Source organism: Phyllobates terribilis, unplaced genomic scaffold (genome assembly GCF_046119375.1).
Source record: "Phyllobates terribilis strain yellow unplaced genomic scaffold, ASM4611937v1 Scaffold_246__1_contigs__length_2949330, whole genome shotgun sequence".
Classification (NCBI taxonomy): domain Eukaryota; kingdom Metazoa; phylum Chordata; class Amphibia; order Anura; family Dendrobatidae; genus Phyllobates; species Phyllobates terribilis.
In genome coordinates, this window is record NW_027363006.1 from 859,160 (window position 1) to 878,240 (window position 19,081).

The 19,081-nt window shown below is 48.1% G+C and overlaps 1 protein-coding gene across 1 annotated transcript in view; it reads left to right on the forward strand.

Annotated features, from left to right (window-relative positions):
• Nucleotides 1-11,300: 11,300 nt before the first annotated feature.
• Nucleotides 11,301-19,081, forward strand: part of LOC141217705 (microtubule-associated serine/threonine-protein kinase 3-like) — a 45,200-nt gene continuing 37,419 nt past the window's right edge. The window contains exons 1-7 of the mRNA XM_073665840.1: nt 11,301-11,309; nt 14,728-14,893; nt 15,000-15,098; nt 15,341-15,463; nt 15,608-15,717; nt 15,820-15,911; nt 16,308-16,444. Of these exons, the coding sequence (XP_073521941.1) occupies nt 11,301-11,309; nt 14,728-14,893; nt 15,000-15,098; nt 15,341-15,463; nt 15,608-15,717; nt 15,820-15,911; nt 16,308-16,444 (736 nt within the window). The remainder of the gene's footprint in view (nt 11,310-14,727; nt 14,894-14,999; nt 15,099-15,340; nt 15,464-15,607; nt 15,718-15,819; nt 15,912-16,307; nt 16,445-19,081) is intronic.

The following is a 19,081-nucleotide window of genomic DNA, read 5'->3' on the forward strand; positions in this document are numbered from 1 at the left end:
TGCATTATACTGTGTGGAGGACCATAGGGTGTGCATTATACTGTGTGGAGGACCATAGGGAGTACGTTATACTGTGTGGATGACCATAGGGAGTGTATTATACTGTGTGGAAGACCATAGGGAGTGAACTATACTGCGTGGAAGACCATAGGGAGTTCATTATACTGCGTGGAGGACCATAGGGAGTGCATTTTACTGCATGGAGGACCATAGGGAGTGCATTATACTTAGTGGAAGACCATAGGGAGTGCAATGTACTGTGTGGAGAACCATAGGGAGTTCATTATACTGTGTGGAGAACTGTGGCACCCCAGGGGTCTGGTTTCCACAGTAACAGCAATGTTATGTCTGAGAGCAGGTGGGAGGTCTCTTGGTCAGGAATCCTATGCATGCCACACCTCCTGCCCAGTCCTGGGAGGGGAAGAACTTCCCCTGTATAAACCTGGGGCTGAGGCAGGGTTAGAGGGTTCAGAGGGAGAGTTCAGCCAGGAGGGCTGACAGGGAGCTGTGGCTCCGGCTGGGCCCAGCTCCTGGGCCATGCCAGAAGTAGAGAAGAGAAGCAGCATAGGAAGAAACAACAGGAGCTCTGTGGGAGCAGTGTTACAAAGAGTCAGGGGCTGGCAGCTGCAGAGCTCGCCCTGACTGAGAAGATTTCTTACCGGACCCGGAGTCCGAGGCTGTGGGGACTAACTCCTACCCAGCAGCAGAATCCGTCAGGCAGGGGATTTCAGGTCCTCTGGCCAAGAAACCCGAAGGCACGGTCACACGCATGGGACCAGCACCGCCGTCGTGGAGCGGAAGCTACTAGAAGGCCCCGAGTCACCGGCCATACGGGTGAGCACCACACGGTACACTCAGGGACGTGGGCTACTTATACTCGCTTCTAGCAAGGTAGCCAGAAGAGTATCGTTAGTTTGGGAGGCCTACAACTCCGCCTGGCCAGGGGAGATCCCATCTGCTCTAGGACTGACCAGGCCCCAACCGCTAGCCAGTACTCCGGGAGGGTCTATCTTTGTCACCAGTAAAGACCCTGAACTACACCGCATCGTCTCTGAGTGGTTCCTGCTACCCCCATCATCCACGTCGGCTGCCCTGAGGCCATACCCCTCCCGTTGGGGGTTATACTGTCACGCTGCACAATCCTACCACCGGCCTCAGCGGTCTGCCCTGCAGCAGCAGCTCCTTAGCTGTACTCAACGGGTGGCGTAGTCGTCCAACATCTACCGCTAATACAGCGCCACTTAGTCTGACTCCCTGGGCACGGACCGGGTCACCGCCACGAGACTACAACCCTCAACAGATCCGGCTCCGGGTAAGCTCCCGCGTGTGCAACGCTGCGCGACACAGGCCCAGGGGCGCGTCAGAACTATAGGGAGTTCATTATACTGTGTGGAGGACCTTAGGGAGTGCATTATACTGTGTGGAGGACCTTAGGGAGTGCATTAATCTGCGTGGAGGACCATGGCGAGTGTCTTATACTGTGTGGAGGACCATGGCGAGAGTCTTACACTGTGTGGAGGACCATGGTGAGGATCTTACACTGTGTGCACTTTCTGCTGCTCACGGCACTTTACTAAAACTGTGGATGGATGTTAGCAGAAATAACCATATCAAACCCACTAAAATGTAACGCTAATTCCCAGGTGCCGGTACGTGTGATCCTGATGCGGCACACTGTTGCCACACGTGTGACAAACAGGGACACACGGGACACGGATATCTCTGGTACCGTTTTTTCCTTTCCGGTACTGGAAATATATGGACGTGTGAAACCGGCTTTATAGGGAGTCTGGCCGACTGACAGCGGCTCACCGCTCCTGCAGCTGCACGATCTCGCGACCTAAACACAACAAGGTAAAGGATTGAACTTTATAAAGACACAACGATCAATGACAATGATGTAAATGATTTATCACTTTTTATTAATTCTTCAATACCTTCAATATTTGTCACAGTTGTTAATAGTAAACTAAAATGTTCTATGGAGAAAAAAAAGACAAATGAGGAATAAACCTACACATTATTTCCCATATGACGGAGTATATCTTTTGGGTGTGTTCACAATTGGCTGTTTTTCTGCGGCAATAACACTGCACTTTAAAGTACGAGCTTAGTGAATGAGATTTCTGAAGTCTCATTCACATGCTGCGTTTCTTTTCTAGTGTTTTTAGTATTCTGCAGCTTGTCAATCCTTTTAGGGCCGTTGCAGCGTTTTTCACCAATTCAAATGAATGAGAAAAAAAACAATTAAAAACACAGCAAAAACGTGCGTATTTTACTCAGTGTTTTTCCTGCCACCAGTTTGGTTTTTGTTGAGCAAAAAATGCTGCAAAAATGCAGCGTGTGAACATACCCTTATACTGGTTGTGTTCTAACTGGAAATAAAAGAGAACGGTCATGATAACATGGAGATGGATTTTATTCTATGGAGTTTCCACTGTACACATTGCTCGGCAGCATCTGTTTGTGCAGAGTCGCCTCTTGAAGATTCTATCACAAGATTCTATCATGACATCACTGGTGATGCTCGCCCATTATGACATCACAGCTCACAGTCACTACTTCTACAATGTACACAGGGTAGCGGGTGCCATTTTGGCTCCATAGCTAGTTACTGAGCGCACTTACAGTTTCTCACTATGGCCGGATTTTTTCTGGATAATTTTCAGGTACAAGCGCTATGGGGTATTCTTATCAACAATCGCCCTAACATTGTGCTTCTACCACCCGATGGCGTCCTCAGCTTCACTCACCGGCTGGTGGTGCAGCTAGTAAGGAACTGCCTGACCAAATACCAACAAGGTCATCTCACCTCAGAGTATGTGACGGATTTACTTCATAACATCAGGACATTACTACAGCAGGTAAATAGCGGACACTCCGCACAAAACTTCTCCATATAGATAATTGAACCCGTTCTACACCCTAGTGACAAGCATTTTTATTGGTACAATTTCGGCACCATTTTTTTAAAGACACTGTGTCTGCGAATTCACACATAGAGTGTCTTCAATAAAATGCAGCCGGATAGCGTAGTATGCGCACATGCAAACCCCCATAGCCTCCCCACGTCCAGCAGGAGACCCCCATACCCTCCCCACGTCCAGCAGGAGAACCCCATAACCTCCCCACCTCCAGCAGGAGACCCCCATAGCCCCCCCACGTCCAACAGGAGACCCCCATAGCCTCCCCACGTCCAGCAGAAGACCCCCATAGCCTCCCTACGTCCAGCAGGAGACCCCCATAGCCTCCCTACGTCCAGCAGGAGACTCTCATAAACTCCCCACGTCCAGCAAGAGACCCCCATAGCCACCCCACATCCAGCAGGGGACCATCATAGCCTCCCTACGTCCAGCAGGAGACCCCCATAGCCTCAATGCATCAAGCAGGAGACCCCTATAACCTCCCCACGTTCAGCAGGAGACCCCTATAGCCTCCGCACGTCTAACAGGAGACCCCCATAGTCTCCCCCGGTCCAGCAGGAGACCCTCATAGCCTCCCCACGTCCAGCAGGAGACCCCCATAGCCTCCCCATGTCCATCAGGAGACCCCATAGCCTAAACACGTCCAGCAGGAGACCCCCATAGCCTCCCCACCTCCAACAGGAGACCCCCCATAGTCTCCCCACGTCCAGCAGAAGACCCCCATACCCTCCCCATGTCCAGCAGGAGAACCCCATAACCTCCCCACCTCCAGCAGGAGACCCCCATAGCCTCCCACCTCCAACAGGAGACCCCCATAGCCTCCCCACATCCAGCAGAAGACCCCCATAGCCTCCCTGCATCCAGCAGGAGACCCCCATAGCCTCAATGCATAAAGCAGGAGACCCCTATAACCTACCCACGTCCAGCAGGAGACCCCTATAGCCTCCACACGTCTAGCAGGAGACCCCCATAGTCTCCCCCAGTCCAGCAGGAGACCCTCATAGCCTCCCCACATCCAGCAGGAGACCCCCATAGCCTCCTCACGTCCATCAGGAGACCCCCAGAGCCTCCACACATCCAGCAGGAGACCCCTATTGCCTCAATGCATCGAGCAGGAGACCCCTATAGCCTCCCCACGTCCAGCAGGAAACCCCCATAGCCTCCGTAGGTCTAGCAGGAGACCCCATAGCCTCCCGTGGTCCAGCAGGAGACCCTCATAACCTCCCCACATCCAGCAAGAGACCCCCATAGCCTCCCCACATCCAGCAGGAGACCCTTATAGCCTCAACGCATAGAGCAGGAGACCCCCATAGCCTCCCCATGTCCAGCAGGAGAACCCCATAGCCTCCCCACATCCAGAAGGAGACCCCTTTAGCCTCCACACATCCAGCAGGAGACCCCATAGCCTCCCCATGTCCAGCAGGAGAACCTCATAGCCTCTGCACATCCAGCAGGAGACCCCCATAGCCTCCCCTGGTCCAGCAGGAGACCCTCATAGCCTCCCCACGTCCAGCAGGAGACCCCCATAGCCTCCACACATCCAGCAGGAGACCCCCATAACCTCCCCACATCCAGCAGGAGACCCCCATAGCCTCCATACATCCAGCAGGAGACCCCCATAGCCTCCCCACATCCAGCAGGACACCCCCATAGCCTCTATACATCCAGCAGGAGACCCCCATAGCCTCCGCATGTCCAGCAGGAGACCCGCATAGCCTCCCCACCTCCAGCAGGAGACCCCCATAGCCTCCATATGACGCGCCCCTGGGCCTGTGTCGCGCAGCGTTGCGCACGCGGGAGCTTACCCGGAGCCGGATCTGTTGAGGGTTGTAGTCTCGTGGCGGTGATCCGGTCCGTGCCCAGGGAGTCAGACTAAGTGGCGCTGTATCAGCGGTAGATGTTGGACGACTACGCCACCCGTTGAGTACAGCTAAGGAGCTGCTGCTGCAGGGCAGACCGCTGAGGCCGGTGGTAGGATTGTGCAGCGTGATAGTATAACCCCCAACGGGAGGGGTATGGCCTCAGGGCAGCCGACGTGGATGATGGGGGTAGCAGGAACCACTCGGAGACGGTACGGTGTAGTTCAGGGTCTTTACTGGTGACAAAGATAGACCCTCCCGGAGTACTGGCTAGCGATTGGGGCCTGGTCAGTCCTTGAGCAGATGGGATCTCCCCTGGCCAGGCGGAGTTGTAGGCCTCCCAAACTAACGATACTCTTCTGGCTACCTTGCTAGAGGCGGGTATAAGTAGCCCACGTCCCTGAGTGTACCGTGTGGTGCTCACCCGTATGGCCGGTGACTCGGGGCCTTCTAGTAGCTTCCGCTCCACGACGGCGGTGCTGGTCCCACGCGTGTGACCGTGCCTTCGGGTTTCTGGGCCAGAGGACCTGCAATCCCCTGCCGGTCGGTTTCTGCTGCTGGATAGGAGTTAGTCCCCACAGCCTCGGACTCCGGGTCCGGTGATAACTTCTCAGTCAGTGCGAGCTCTGCAGCTGCCAGCCCCTGACTCCTTGTAGCACTGCTCCCACAGAGCTCCTGTTGTTTCTTCCTATGCTGCTTCTCTTCTCTACTTCTTCTCTACTCACTAACCCTGCCTCAGCCCTAGGTTTATATAGGGGAAGTTCTTCCCCTCCCAGGACTGGGCAGGAGGTGTGGCATGCATAGGATTCCTGACCAAGAGACCTCCCACCTGCTCTCAGACATAACATTGCTGTTACTGTGGAAACCAGACCCCTGGGGTGCCACACATACATCCAGCAGGAGACCCCCATAGCCTCCACACGTCCAGCAGGAGACCCCCATAGCCTCCGCACATCCAGCAGGAGACCCCCATAGCCTCCCCACATCCAGCAGGAGACCCCCATATCCTCTGCATGTCCAGCAGGAGACTCCCATAGCCTCTGCACGTCCAGCAGGAGACTCCCATAGACTTCTCACGTCCAGCAGGAGACCCTCATAGCCTCCACACGTCCAGCAGGAGACCCCCATAGCCTCAATGCATTGAGCAAGATACCGCATAACCTCCCCATGTACAGCAGTAGAACCCCATAAACTCCTCATGTCCAGCAGGAGACCCCCATAGCCTCGCAACATCCAGTAGAAGACTCCTATAGCCTCCCCACGTCCAGCAGGAGACCCCATAGCCTCTGCACGTCCAGCAGCAGACCCCCATAGACTCCCCACGTCCAGCAGGAGACCTCCATAGCCTCCACCCCTCCAGCAGGAGACCCCCTTAGCATCCGCATGTCCAGCAAGAGACCCCGATAGCCTCCCCACGTCCAGCAGAAGACCCCCATAGCATTCGCACGTCCAGCAGGAGACCCCCATAGCCTTCCCCGGTCCAGCAGGAGACCCTCAAAGCCTCCCCACGTCCAGCAGGAGACCCCCATAGCCTCCCCACGTCCAGCAGGAAACCCCCATAGCCTCCCCACGTCCAGCAGGAAACCCCCATAGCCTCTGCACGTCCAGCAGGAGACTCCCATAGACTCCCCATGTCCAGCAAGAGACCCCCATAACCACCCCACATCCAGCAGGAGACCCTCATAGCCTCAACGCATCGAGCAGGAGACCCCCATGGCCTCCCTACGTCCAGCAGGAGACCCCCATAGCCTCCGCACGTCCTGCAGGAGACCCCCATAGCCTCTGCACGTCCAGCAGGAGACCCCCATAGCCTCCGCACGTCCAGCAGGAGACCCCCATAGCCTCCGCATGTCCAGCAGGAGACCCTCATAGCCTCCGCATGTCCAGCAGCAGACCGCCATAGCCTCCTCACGTCCAGCAGGAGACCCCTATAGCCTCTACATGTCCATCAGGAGACCCCCATAGCCTCTGCATGTCCATCAGGAGACCCCCATAGCCTCCGCACATCCAGCAGGAGACCCCTATAGCCTCCCCACGTCCAGCAGGAGACCTTCATTGCCTCCCCACGTCCAGCAGGAGACCTCCATACAGAGGCGTACATAGGAATCATGGGGCCCCATAGCAGAAGCGCTAAATGGAGCCCCTCCAAAAAAGTGAAAATTGTCGGGGGTCAAGGAAGAGCATATCTCATAACTTTCCAGCCTTTACACAGTAATTTTTCTCCTGCTGAAGTCCTAGATTCCTCTTTTATTTCCCCATAAGGTATGATGCCAACAACAGTGCCCCCCCTAAACACAGTATGTTACCCCCATGGTGAATTCCTCCACATGCACAGTATAATGACTCTACCGTACCCCACCTCAACTCTCAAGGCAAAGTATGGTGACTCCAACACAGTATGATCCCCCAACTGTGACCCCCACACAGCCCTCCATGTAGTATAATGGCCCCACACCTCTCCACACAGTATAATGCACTCGCCATGGTACTCCACACAGTATAATGCACTCGCCATGGTCCTCCACACAGTATAATGCACTCGCCATGGTCCTCCACACAGTATAATGCACTCCCTATGGTCCTCCACGCAGTATAATGCACTCCCAATGGTCCTCCACACAGTATAATGCACTCCCTATGGTCCTCCACACAGTATAATGCACTCCCTATGGTCCTCCACACAGTATAAGACATTCTTCATACAGAATACTGGCCCCCATATAGTCCTCTCCATACAGTATACTGGCCTGCATATAGTCCTCCATACAGTGTACTGGCCCCCATATAGTCCTCCATACAGTATACCGGCCTCCTTATAGTCCTCTATAGAGAATACTGGCCTCATATAGTCCTCCACACAGTGTATGGGTCCCAATATAGCCCTCCATACAGTGTATTGGCCCCCATATAGTCCTCCATACAGTATACTGGCCCCCATATAGTCCTCCATACAGAATACTGGCCCCCATAGAGAATACTGGCCCCCATATAGTCCTCCATACAGTGTACTTCCCCCATATAGTCCCATATAGTCCTCAATACAGTATACTGGCCCTCATATAGTCCTCCACACAGTGTATGGGCCCCCATATAGTCCTCCCTACAGAATACTGGCCCCCATATAGTCCTCCCTACAGAATACTGGCCCCCATATAGTCATCCATACAGTATACTGCCCCTCATATAGTCCTCCACACAGTGTATGGGCCCCCATATAGTCCTCCATACAGTGTACGAGCCCTTATATAATGTATGGGCCCCAGGCCTCCATACATTAAAAAAAAAAAAAATTACATACTCACCTTACCTCACCTGCTGCCGCTGCTCTGCTCTGGACTCCTCAGCGTCGCTGTCTTCCCGCTCTGCACTGTGACTGCTCAGCAGAGGGTGTGGTGGAAAGACGTCATCCCACCCTCTAACCTGAGACGTCACAGCACAGGACGCGGAAGACACCGGAGCTGCGGAGGCACGGGGAGAGGTAAGTATTGTGCCGGGGCCCTGAGCGGAGCGGGGCCCCCCGCCTGCTCAGGGACCCGGCACTTGCCCGGGTGCTAACGCCGGGCCTGGGAGCGGAGCCTGTTGCAAGGGCCCCGCTGCGGGGCATACACGGTGCAGGCGACTGCTATGGGCCCCCCCCCCCGGCTCACGGGCCCCATAGCAGTGGCGTGGCCTGCCGCCATTGGCGGTACGCCACTGCCTCCATAGCCTCCCCACTTTTAGCAGGAGACCCTCCATAGCCATGATGAAATGACGCATACCTCTATTTCTGGCACCACACTCCTCCTCCATCCCCATCCGCCTCCCGGTCTGGATGTGTTCTTCTATCTGCGGCCACATTGTGCAGGTACAGTGCGCTTGCGCAGTCTATAGAGGCTTCGGAAAGAAGGACCCATCCCTGGTTATATTATAGATAATGGTGGGATAGAAGTTTCTTTCCTCCAATATAAAACACGATGAGTCCCCAGAGTTATTGTATCTGCAGAGAGGAGCAAATGTCACATACAATGGCGGCCTCCTCCATTGTGACCTTTCTCATCTCAAAATTTTCCTTTTTGTTTCTTTTCCTCTTTTTAGGCTGAAGAAAGATCTCAATATGGAGATTTGGCTTTTATTAAAGACCTGGCCGAAAAAGTCCTGTGTGTACTGGAGCGTCCGGCTCGCTCATTGGAACGCCTGGTAAGGAGCCGTCATCTTCTCTAGCACACGTCTGATTTGTACAGTTACAATTGGCTGCATCTGTAAATGCAGGTTTAGTCCTTCCTGATTTATCTATGTGATGATTTAGTGTAAGGTTCCACATGTTAATTATATATATTATATCTACCAGGAAACAGCAGAAGGCGACACCAAAGACGAGCAAAATCTAATCCCGGGACTGAACAGCAATCTGACTACAGGTAAGCCGATCACCCGACCTCCTACAAGAAATATCCAGATATTATACAGAACAGGGAATAATCTTACATTTACTCTGTATATTCTGTGTAATGGGAACCTGTCAGCACATTTTTGCATATTGTGGTATGACTGTACTGGCCATTTCTCTGTAATAATTTTTTGCAGAAATCCAATGTCTCAGTCAAGGGAAATCTAATGTAGAAGCCGTATACAAATCAGCATGGAAGTGCACTGGGGGCGTGGAAGAAGAAATCCATACTGTGACACGCCCCCAGTGCACTTCCAGGATAATCTGCATATGGCTCCTACGCTTCAGCTCTCTTACCATCACTCACATGTACAGCGAGGGTGGGGGGGTCCTCATTCATGTGATGATTGGGGGGTCCTTCATCATTTCCATTACATTTATTCATGGATGCGCCGTACGTTCACATATTTGGAATCCCTATATAATAAGTATTATTCCCATTTACAGACATCTTGTCATGTCTGAGTTATATTGTTGTAATATATATGTAGGATTAATATCGTCTAATACATTTTATTTCTTCATAATTTTTTCACTCTTTTAGAAACAACTGTGTTGGCGGATGCTGACAGTAGAATCTGTGAGATCCCGGAGATCCAACAATCTGACGGTGTAAGTATCATGGAGAGAGATGACGGTGTATCACCAGATTATGGGGTGGGAATGACACCTCCAGTATTGTCCCCCATATAACCATGGGATGTCTCTATTCTAAGAGGAGATGACAGAAGGGAGACGTTTTTGCATCTGGAGCTTTTTTCCAGCAGCTTCTATATCTTTATATAATTTCTTATTCTTTTATAGAGCGTGATCAAATCATTGACCCCGTCAAGACAGCCGCATAAGAGCGACTATGGGACATCCAAACTGATCAGCAGTGGAAGTTTTGGGTGAGTTTTCTGTTGGCATAATCCACATTTCTCAAGGTTCCCAATGACAATGCTCCAGACTCTGTGCTCTTCCCTTCAGTGTTATCATAGGGAAATTATATGATCTGTAGGAAAACAAACTATTAAGGAAAGGGATTAAAATAGAATAATATATTACACCTGCCTGTCCTAGACCCTCATCTGTTCTTACACTGCCACCCCCATCAGAGCTTCCCGATCCTCCGCACCGGTCTGTTCTTTTCGGAATCCATTAGCGAACTGATAAGAGTAATTGGCAACACATGGTCAAGTGAGGGGGTGACACGAAATTTCATCAATGACATCTGCACCCCCCAACCTCCACCATGACCATGTGAGTCTACTCCCTGGTCTCAGCAATAAAGACTGGCACAGAGGACAAGTGGCTATAATGGGTTTCATTTTTTGTAACTCCTTCGCTCCCCTCCATTTATTATGTTGTTATGTCTTGGGGTATGCGGGAGCATAATTAACGTCATGTTATGGCAATTGGACCACTTTTAATTTGGACCAACTTTTATTTGCACTGAATCGTATCTACTGGTCTAATGTAGTGAATCTGCCCAAGAATAATTTCAGTAGATTCTCTCATCTGTAATGTGACCTGGGTGAGGGCTCCGGCGGACGTGGCATTGTGGACACCTCCCATAGGTGATCTATGTAGTGATCTTTTATCAAATTCTAGACATGGACTTCCAGTGACGGACAGACTTCTAGCATTAAACATTAGTACAAAACATTATATAATGACTTCTATAGATGTTCTTGTAGTAAAGATTCATTCTAACCATTGATTCTCTTTCTCTCCAGTGCCGTCTACTTAGCGCACCATAAAGACTCACACCAGATCTTTGCTTTGAAGAAAATGTTCAAGCGAAACCTGAACACTCCAAAAAGAGTGGCATTGGCCTTTCTGGAGAGGGACATCCTAACATTCGCTGATTGTCCCTTCGTGGTCTCCATGCTCTGCTCCTTTCCAACAAAATCTCACCTGTGTATGGTCATGGAGTATGTAGGAGGTAGGACATGTATATTGTAGTATATTCAGCCCATGTCTGCTTACATCTTATCACTGCTCTTATAATTAGGATAATTAGGACAGTTACATCCTCACAGTGCGTTTACTGTAGGTTTTCTATTACCAAGATGCCTGGAAATTCATTGATCTGTGTGCAGCAGTGCTATGGTGCCAGTGAGTCAGATCGGGCCTGGCACCGCTCGGCACTGGGCCCCATTCCACCACCTGTCATCACAATTTCAGTGGTATTCACATTGTCAGAATATGAATACCGATGAAAACAATGGTGGATCAGGGAGCCAAAGGTTCCTAAATCCACCATTCAGCCTCCGCAGATGGGTCCGAGACTCCGTGTACTGCAGGTTCTTCGATGACGCCACAATATTGCATCTGTAGTGTGGAGTCTCAGTACTTACACTGCACAGGTGGGGCTGGTGGGGGCCATAACACTGAGTGATGGGGCAGGTGGAGACCATATGCTGAGTAGTAGGGCTGGTTGGGGCCATAATACTGAGTGGTGAGGCTGGTGAGGGCGATAATTCTAAATGGTGAGGCTGATGGGGGCCATAACACTAAGTAGTGGTGGGGGCCATAATACTGAGAGGTAGGGCTGGTGGGGGCTATAGTACTGAATGGTGGGGCTGGTGGGTGCCTTACTACTAAGTGGTGGGGCTGGTGGGGGCCATAACACTGAGTGGTGGGGCTAATAAGGGTCATAATTCTGAGTAGTGGGGTTGGTGAGAGCGATAATACTGAGTGTTGATACTGGTGGGGGCCATAATACTGAGAGGTGGGGCTGGTGGAGGTGGTAGTACTGAGTGGTGGGTGCCTTACTACTAAGTGGTGGGGCTGGTAGGGGCCGTAACAATGAGTGGTGGGGCTGGAGAGGGCCATAATACTGAGTGTTGAGGCTGGTGGGGGCCATAATACTGAGTAGTGGGGCTATTGTGTGCCTTACTACTAAGTGGAGGGACTGTTGGGGGCAATAACACTGAGTGGTGGGGCTGCTGAGGGCCATAATACTGAGTGGTGGGGCTGGTGAGAGCAATTATACTTAGTTGTTGGGCTGGTGGGGGCATAATACTGAGTTGTGAGATTGGTGGAAGCCATAATACTGAGAATTGAGGGTTGTGGGTACCATAATACTGAATGGTGTGCCGTGTGAGGGGCTATAGGGGACTGTGAATGCCGCTATATTGAGTTGGTGACTGTACATGCCCCTACACCCCCTGGGCGTCCTCATATTGAATGGTGTGCAGTGGGGGTCCTTATTCTGTGTGGGGATCCTAATTCTGTTTGATTGGCTTTGGGGGCCATCATACTGAGTGGGCAGTGGTGGAGACCATTATATTGTCTGAGGGGCTATGGGGGCCATTATATTAAGTAGGGGGGGCTGTGGGCGCCATTATACTGAGTAGGGGGCTGTGACTGGCCTCATACTGAGTGGGGACATTATAGACAGGTGCTACATTATATCTGTAAGGTGAAACTGGATTAAGATTTCACTGTGGGGATATCTAACTCAGTCTGTGGGTGGGGGCATTTTTGGGAGCATCATATGCTAAAATGGCTATAAAAGGTGTATTGCTGTTGAGAACATCGATTGACTTCAGTAAGGGTTTTTTTTGAAGGGGCGTGCAGTTAGAACTTTTGCTATGGGGCCCTGAGATTTCTCTGTACGCCACAGTCTGTGTGATCTCCCTGTAAGTCCGCACTGAGCATGTCAGTATCTCCAGCTATAGACGAGATGTGACATCACTTTATGTTATTAGTTACATGGAGGACATTTCTCCATCGCTTCAGACTAATATTATGTGGACTATACATTATATCTGTTTATATTCTCTCCTATCCCAATGTCTCTGCTCACTTCCCATTATACATCATGGTGATCTGCTGTATAAACCACACACCGGTCATATTTCCTTTCTTCTATAGGTGGTGACTGTGAGACCCTCCTAAGCACCAGGGGTCCTCTATCTGTCCCCTTGGCCCGCTTATACTTTGGAGAAGCGGTTCTTGCTGTGGAATACCTCCATAGCTACGGTGTGGTGCACAGAGACCTGAAGCCGGATAAGTAAGTGCCCCTCGTAGTATAATAAAGGGGGGAAGTTATCATTTATCATACGGTCTGTGAGGCTAAAACCATCTTCTCTTTCACAGCCTCCTGATTACATCTGCTGGACACATAAAAGTTACCGATTTTGGGATTTCAAAAGTTGGTGTCATGATGCCAAAAACCAACACCTACAAGGAATTAGCGGAGGACATCACCAGGGAGTTCCTGGACCGTGAGGTGGGTAACACTTACAGGAATTTAGCTTGTTCTTTACAAATCTCCAAGGACCAAAGCAAAGAAAGACCTTAAATATAACTTTTAATAGATACATTTAAAAGCACCCATATCAATATATAAAGACAAAATCCATAAAATGTGGCGGCAGCAGTATTCTCCGATCGGGGTGTATTTATCTCCCGCGTCTGTCCACTGACTCATTGTGGCTATCTCCTAATATGATCCCCTGATGAACCCCAAATTAGGAGGGGGAGAAACGTGTTGGGACAATTTACAGATAAGTCCTCTGGTTACTGCTGACTAAAATGCTTTTTTGGCAACTTTTTTTGTAATTCGCACACTGGATAATGCTCTGTCCCAACATTTGGACGTGTCCTGTGTAGATCAGTCCTGATTATAGATTAGCCAGGGGGATTTTGAGGTTGTCTATATATACCGTCTGTCCTAGACTATTATCTTCATGCTCAATGTCATTATATAGGTGACTTGTTACTACTTTGGACATATTTATGTTCCTATGTTTACCGTTAATTGAGCACACGTGCTTTTATAATATTGTTCTTGTTGCCCGTAATTGCCAGCACTAATGTACTTTATGTATCTATAATAGGCTTCTGAATGATGGTTTATATATCATACTGAATTGTGTATAGATTGGTGCATTTGATATCCTATCTGTACTAGTGGAACTACATTATATCAGCTTCCCTGTTTCCATATAATTGATACATTGAATATTGCCTTTTTTTCATTCAGCATGTTAGCAGCGACATGACTGTCTGCCTTTCATCATTATCTGTATATGTGTATGTCTGTCTAGGGGTGGATAGCGTCACGGAGGGAGTGCCGATGTGGAGGGGGGCGCCAAACCGATTAGCTAGGGTGTCAACCTCCACTGGCATGCGGGATCTCAGCCCATTTGGGATCTCTAGGGCAAGCCTGCATGTCAATTATCCTACGTTTATCCCACTACCCATATATTGTACATTTTATGCATTTTGTCTTCATATATTGATATGGGTGCTTTTAAATGTAGCTATTAAAGATTATATTTTAAGGGGTTTTCTTTGTTTTGCTTTGGTATTTGGTTAACTAATATACCCCATCTGTTCACCTTGCCTTTGGCATATGTTTTTTTTTCTTTACAAATCTCATCACACTATTGTGTCTTCTCTACATTCTTCATTTCTAGAGAACGTTTCCATTGATATTTTATCTTTTGTCATTGTGTTTTTATGGCGAGAACGTGTTATAATAACCATTTTATCATTTTCATCTCTATCTTCTGTTTTCCAGTTATGTGGCACCCCATATTACATCGCCCCAGAGGTCATCCTGAAAGAAGGCTATGGAAGACCTGTTGACTGGTGGTCAATGGGGATAATCCTACATAAATTTCTCACGGGATCTGTACCATTTGATGGAGATTCTGTAGCTGAGCTTTATGACAGGATTGTCATTGGTAAGTGGAATGATCCGACCATTGCTTTGATCAGTTACATTGGTTTAGGTGTTTACTTTGCTTTACCTTACAGTCCAGTAAAGAGATTTTATTTTCTGTATAACAGGTGACATAATTTGGGATTGTAATTCCGCTCCTACTCCCAATGCACAGAACCTGATTACTGAGCTGCTCAGAACAAATCCTGCAGATAGACTTGGGACAGGTAAGAGATATAATACTATTCATATTAGTATTAATATTCACCTATCACACTTATCACTCATGTCCTTGAGGATCAACACTTCTCTATCAGATTGTCCATTTCTAGTTCTCCACACTATGACTTTCAGTCTTCTTCCTTCATGTTGACTCAGTTATGTCATTAATTCAGATTAAGTTAAACTGTTCAGATGTGAAGCAATCTCTGACAATGTCCACATCACTTTTGTTTTGTTCTTTTTCCAGGAGGATCACTTGAGATCAAGAGTCATCCATTCCTGAGTGACTTAGATTTTAACAACCTTCTAAGTCAGAAGCCAGAGTACATTCCTCAGCTTGCCTCAGATGTGGACAACAGCTTATTTATCGGTAAGTAGAAGAAGACATCATCTAGACTAAGCGGCTGTTTGTCTTGTCTTCCATAAAATGTAATAATCAGTACCCACTAATATTGTGATAAATGACGCCTGTTTTATACTAACAACCTCTAATAATACTTCATTACTTTTGTAGATCACTCTGAAATAGACCATTCGGTCTCAGAGGATGAGGAGGGTACAAGTGTGAACAATGAGAACCTTGACTTCCAAAATTTTACATCTTCTTCTGAAAGGCTTTCTAAAGTAAGTACCGTATGTGCGCAATAAATCCAAAATATGTGAAACAAAAAAGACCTCTAAAAGTAAAAAAAAAGTATTTCATATCTTGTTTTTGTCCATGTTTAGCTCTGTACCATCACTACCAGAAAGATGAATGATGAGGACCAGAAGTCTCCTCCAGAGTGTACGCCAGCAACCAATACAAATATCTCAGAAATGTGAGTAGATTATGGGGTCATTACTGGGAGTTCCAGGCTGATATATATGCACAACACATAATATAGGACATAAATACCATAATATCAAATTCAGCCTCAATGATTAGCAGTCATTGTGCTTTTGGCTTCAGAAACCGTTGGTGATAATAGCCCATAATTGCAGCCATTCACGCGTATTAGAGCTGCCCATACTGTAGGAGAGATGTAGTATGACATGCCAGCCATTATTGCTAGTTGTTTTTCGCTCTGATCCATAGAAGGTAGATTGGAGCATAAAACCTTCCTCACTATGACTGTCATATGTCCTATTAGGCCCTCTAGTCGGTGTTCTTCTAGTGAGACCACCCCTTTTATTCTGCATTGACTTGTGATTTACATGTTTTTCTTAAATCATAGAATGGGAGAGTTGGAAGTTACCTCCTGGGTCTTCTGGTCCGACCCCCTGATTCTTCCTGACAGGCAGAAAGAATCGCTTTCTGAATCTGATAGCGACAATGCTATAAACAGCTTGTCATCCTCGTCCCCATCATCAGGTATGTATGTACAGCATCAAAAGGTGAATGTTGACTTCAAGGCTCAAATATTTGGTTTTTCTGTATTAGGTCTCCTATGTTGTCCAGGTTTCATGGATCCCAATTATATTTTCCATGGGCCCATACTGTATTTCTATTTCCTTCATTTTATCCAGGAATTGTTTTCATGGATTCTGTAAAATACGTTTTAGCATCCAGGAACTCACTTCAATATAAGGAGACATCGTCTCCTATAGTAGAATATCGCTCATTAGTGATGCACCACGTGGCGGCACACAGGGCGCTTACTGCTCCATATCAGTGATACATCTAATGCCCCTCAGATTAGGTCATGAACGGTATATAGGACTTATTCTGCCCTAAAATAATGTAATGCCAGATTATCAGGACTATAGGGGACAGGACTAGAACAATTCTTCTATATACAGTACACAAAGCAGATCCTATAAGAATATTTCTTTACTGAGTTTTTTTTACTTTCTGATCAGAATTTCCAACTGAAGAGGAAAGAAAATCTGAAATGAATCTGAGTATAGACCAACAAAACTCAGAAAATGGGAAAAAGGGGAAAAAGAGACGAGGTAAGTGTGAGAATCATCTCCATGTTGTGTGATGTTAGTGATGAGAATAAGTCATGGGGAGCAGATGTCATCTGTCAGTGATGGGATTGTCACATGTATGATGGCTGACAATGACCCCGGACATCTGTGTGAATAAGATTCCTCTGCTGTCCGGCCGGCCACACTGACCGCACAGTAGTATCATGTAATATGGAGTCCCATCACTTACATTGTATTTATTTCTCTTCTCTTAGGTTCCATCTTCCGCCGGATCTTATCATCCTGCCGGCGTGGACTATCCAGGGCTGCTCGCGCATTTGCATGCTGTCGCTGTTGCCCAAGTGTCATCTAAAAGACGGAAAAGCTCCGCATCTAGCGGAGTACAGCCGATCCACCATCACTGCTGGACCTGTAAAGAAGGACCTTCACCATCTACCTGTGGCCTTCTAACTGTAACATCTCTACCCGGACTTGTTTCGGTAATGCCTCTGTCACCAGGCTCCGCTGTATCCAAACTGCTCGCCTGACTTGGCTTTTTTTACTGATCACCTGGTATCTGATCCGGATTTCTTACTGACTATGATTTTGTCTACTGATTCTGTCCCTGATTTTGTTCATCCCTTATCCTTCTACCCTATCCCTAATAAAAAAAAAAAACAACTCCTATATTTATTGAGATTTTCTTATATCTATCAAACTTCACTCTGCATTCTGCTAAGCGATAAAAAATACATATTAACACTTCTGCTTTTAAAAGAATTTTAATTATATATATATATATATATATATATATATATATATATATATATATATATATATATATATAGATCAGGGCTGGAATGGGATGAAAAATGAAAAAGCACGCCTGTCACACAAACCCCACCAGCCCACATACCACATCACCGCCCCCCTCATCCCATTGAGGCACAATGAAAAGTTCAGCACATTTTGCTTTCTTGTTCATGCCCCTCACCACTCCATTATAGGGGATGTTTATTAAGCCACGTGTGAATGGAGCTGCAGTGCGAATGATCGACTACCGCTCCATTCACCCAGAGCTCTTCAGATCCCTGGTTCTCGGAAACAGTGGGGGTCCCGGCTGTTGGGCTCCCAGCAATCAGAAAATTATTCCATATCCCAATGATAGAGGACAATTTTCAAACTTCAGATAACCCCTTTAAACAAGTTGTTCAGGATTAATTTTTATTTAACCATAGGATTGTAGACATAGAAAATAATAAACCCATCAGTACTGACCCTCCCCAAAGCCAATGCCACCTCTTCTTCAGCAGAACAGGAGAAGTGGTACTGTGCAATGTATATATACAGAATAATACAGATACTGAGAATTACACCCAGTATACAGGACAAGAGAAGTGGTACTGTGCAGTGTATATATACAGAATAATAGAGATACTGAGAATGACACCCAGTATACAGGACAAGAGAAGTGGTACTGTGCAGTGTATATATACAGAATAATACAGATACTGAGAATGACACCCAGTATAATATACAGAATAATACAGATTGTAAGGCAGCGCTAGTCATCATACTGGGGGTTACTCGCTTCGCTGCGTCAATCAATGCACACGTGCAATGTCTTTACATTTTTCTCACAATGTTGCAGTTTATTACATCATAAGCCACAGTTCACCAGGTCCAACTCCGTGGCACGCCGACACACATATCTACAACATTCATGAGACAAGTGGCACACAGGCCCACTTGCTCCAGGTTACAGCCTACGGCAAGGTAATAAATTATCAATGACCATAACACAGTCCATGTAACAAAGTGTACTACCTTTGCCGGTTTAGTTGCTGCAGTCCATTTTAATCCGCCACCACTGTGGCTTTGTGGCTTCCCAGGTAGGGGTCTCCAGCCGTCGTTCCCTCAAAGGCCACTGACATCCACACAGGATCCAGGCTCTGCCTTTCAGGACTCTTCCTCAATAATCCGCCACCACTGTGGCTTTGCGGCTTCCCAGGTAGGGGTCTCCAGCCGTCGTTCCCTCAAAGGCCACTGACATCCACACAGGATCCAGGCTCGACCTTTCAGGTACCAGGCTTCACTC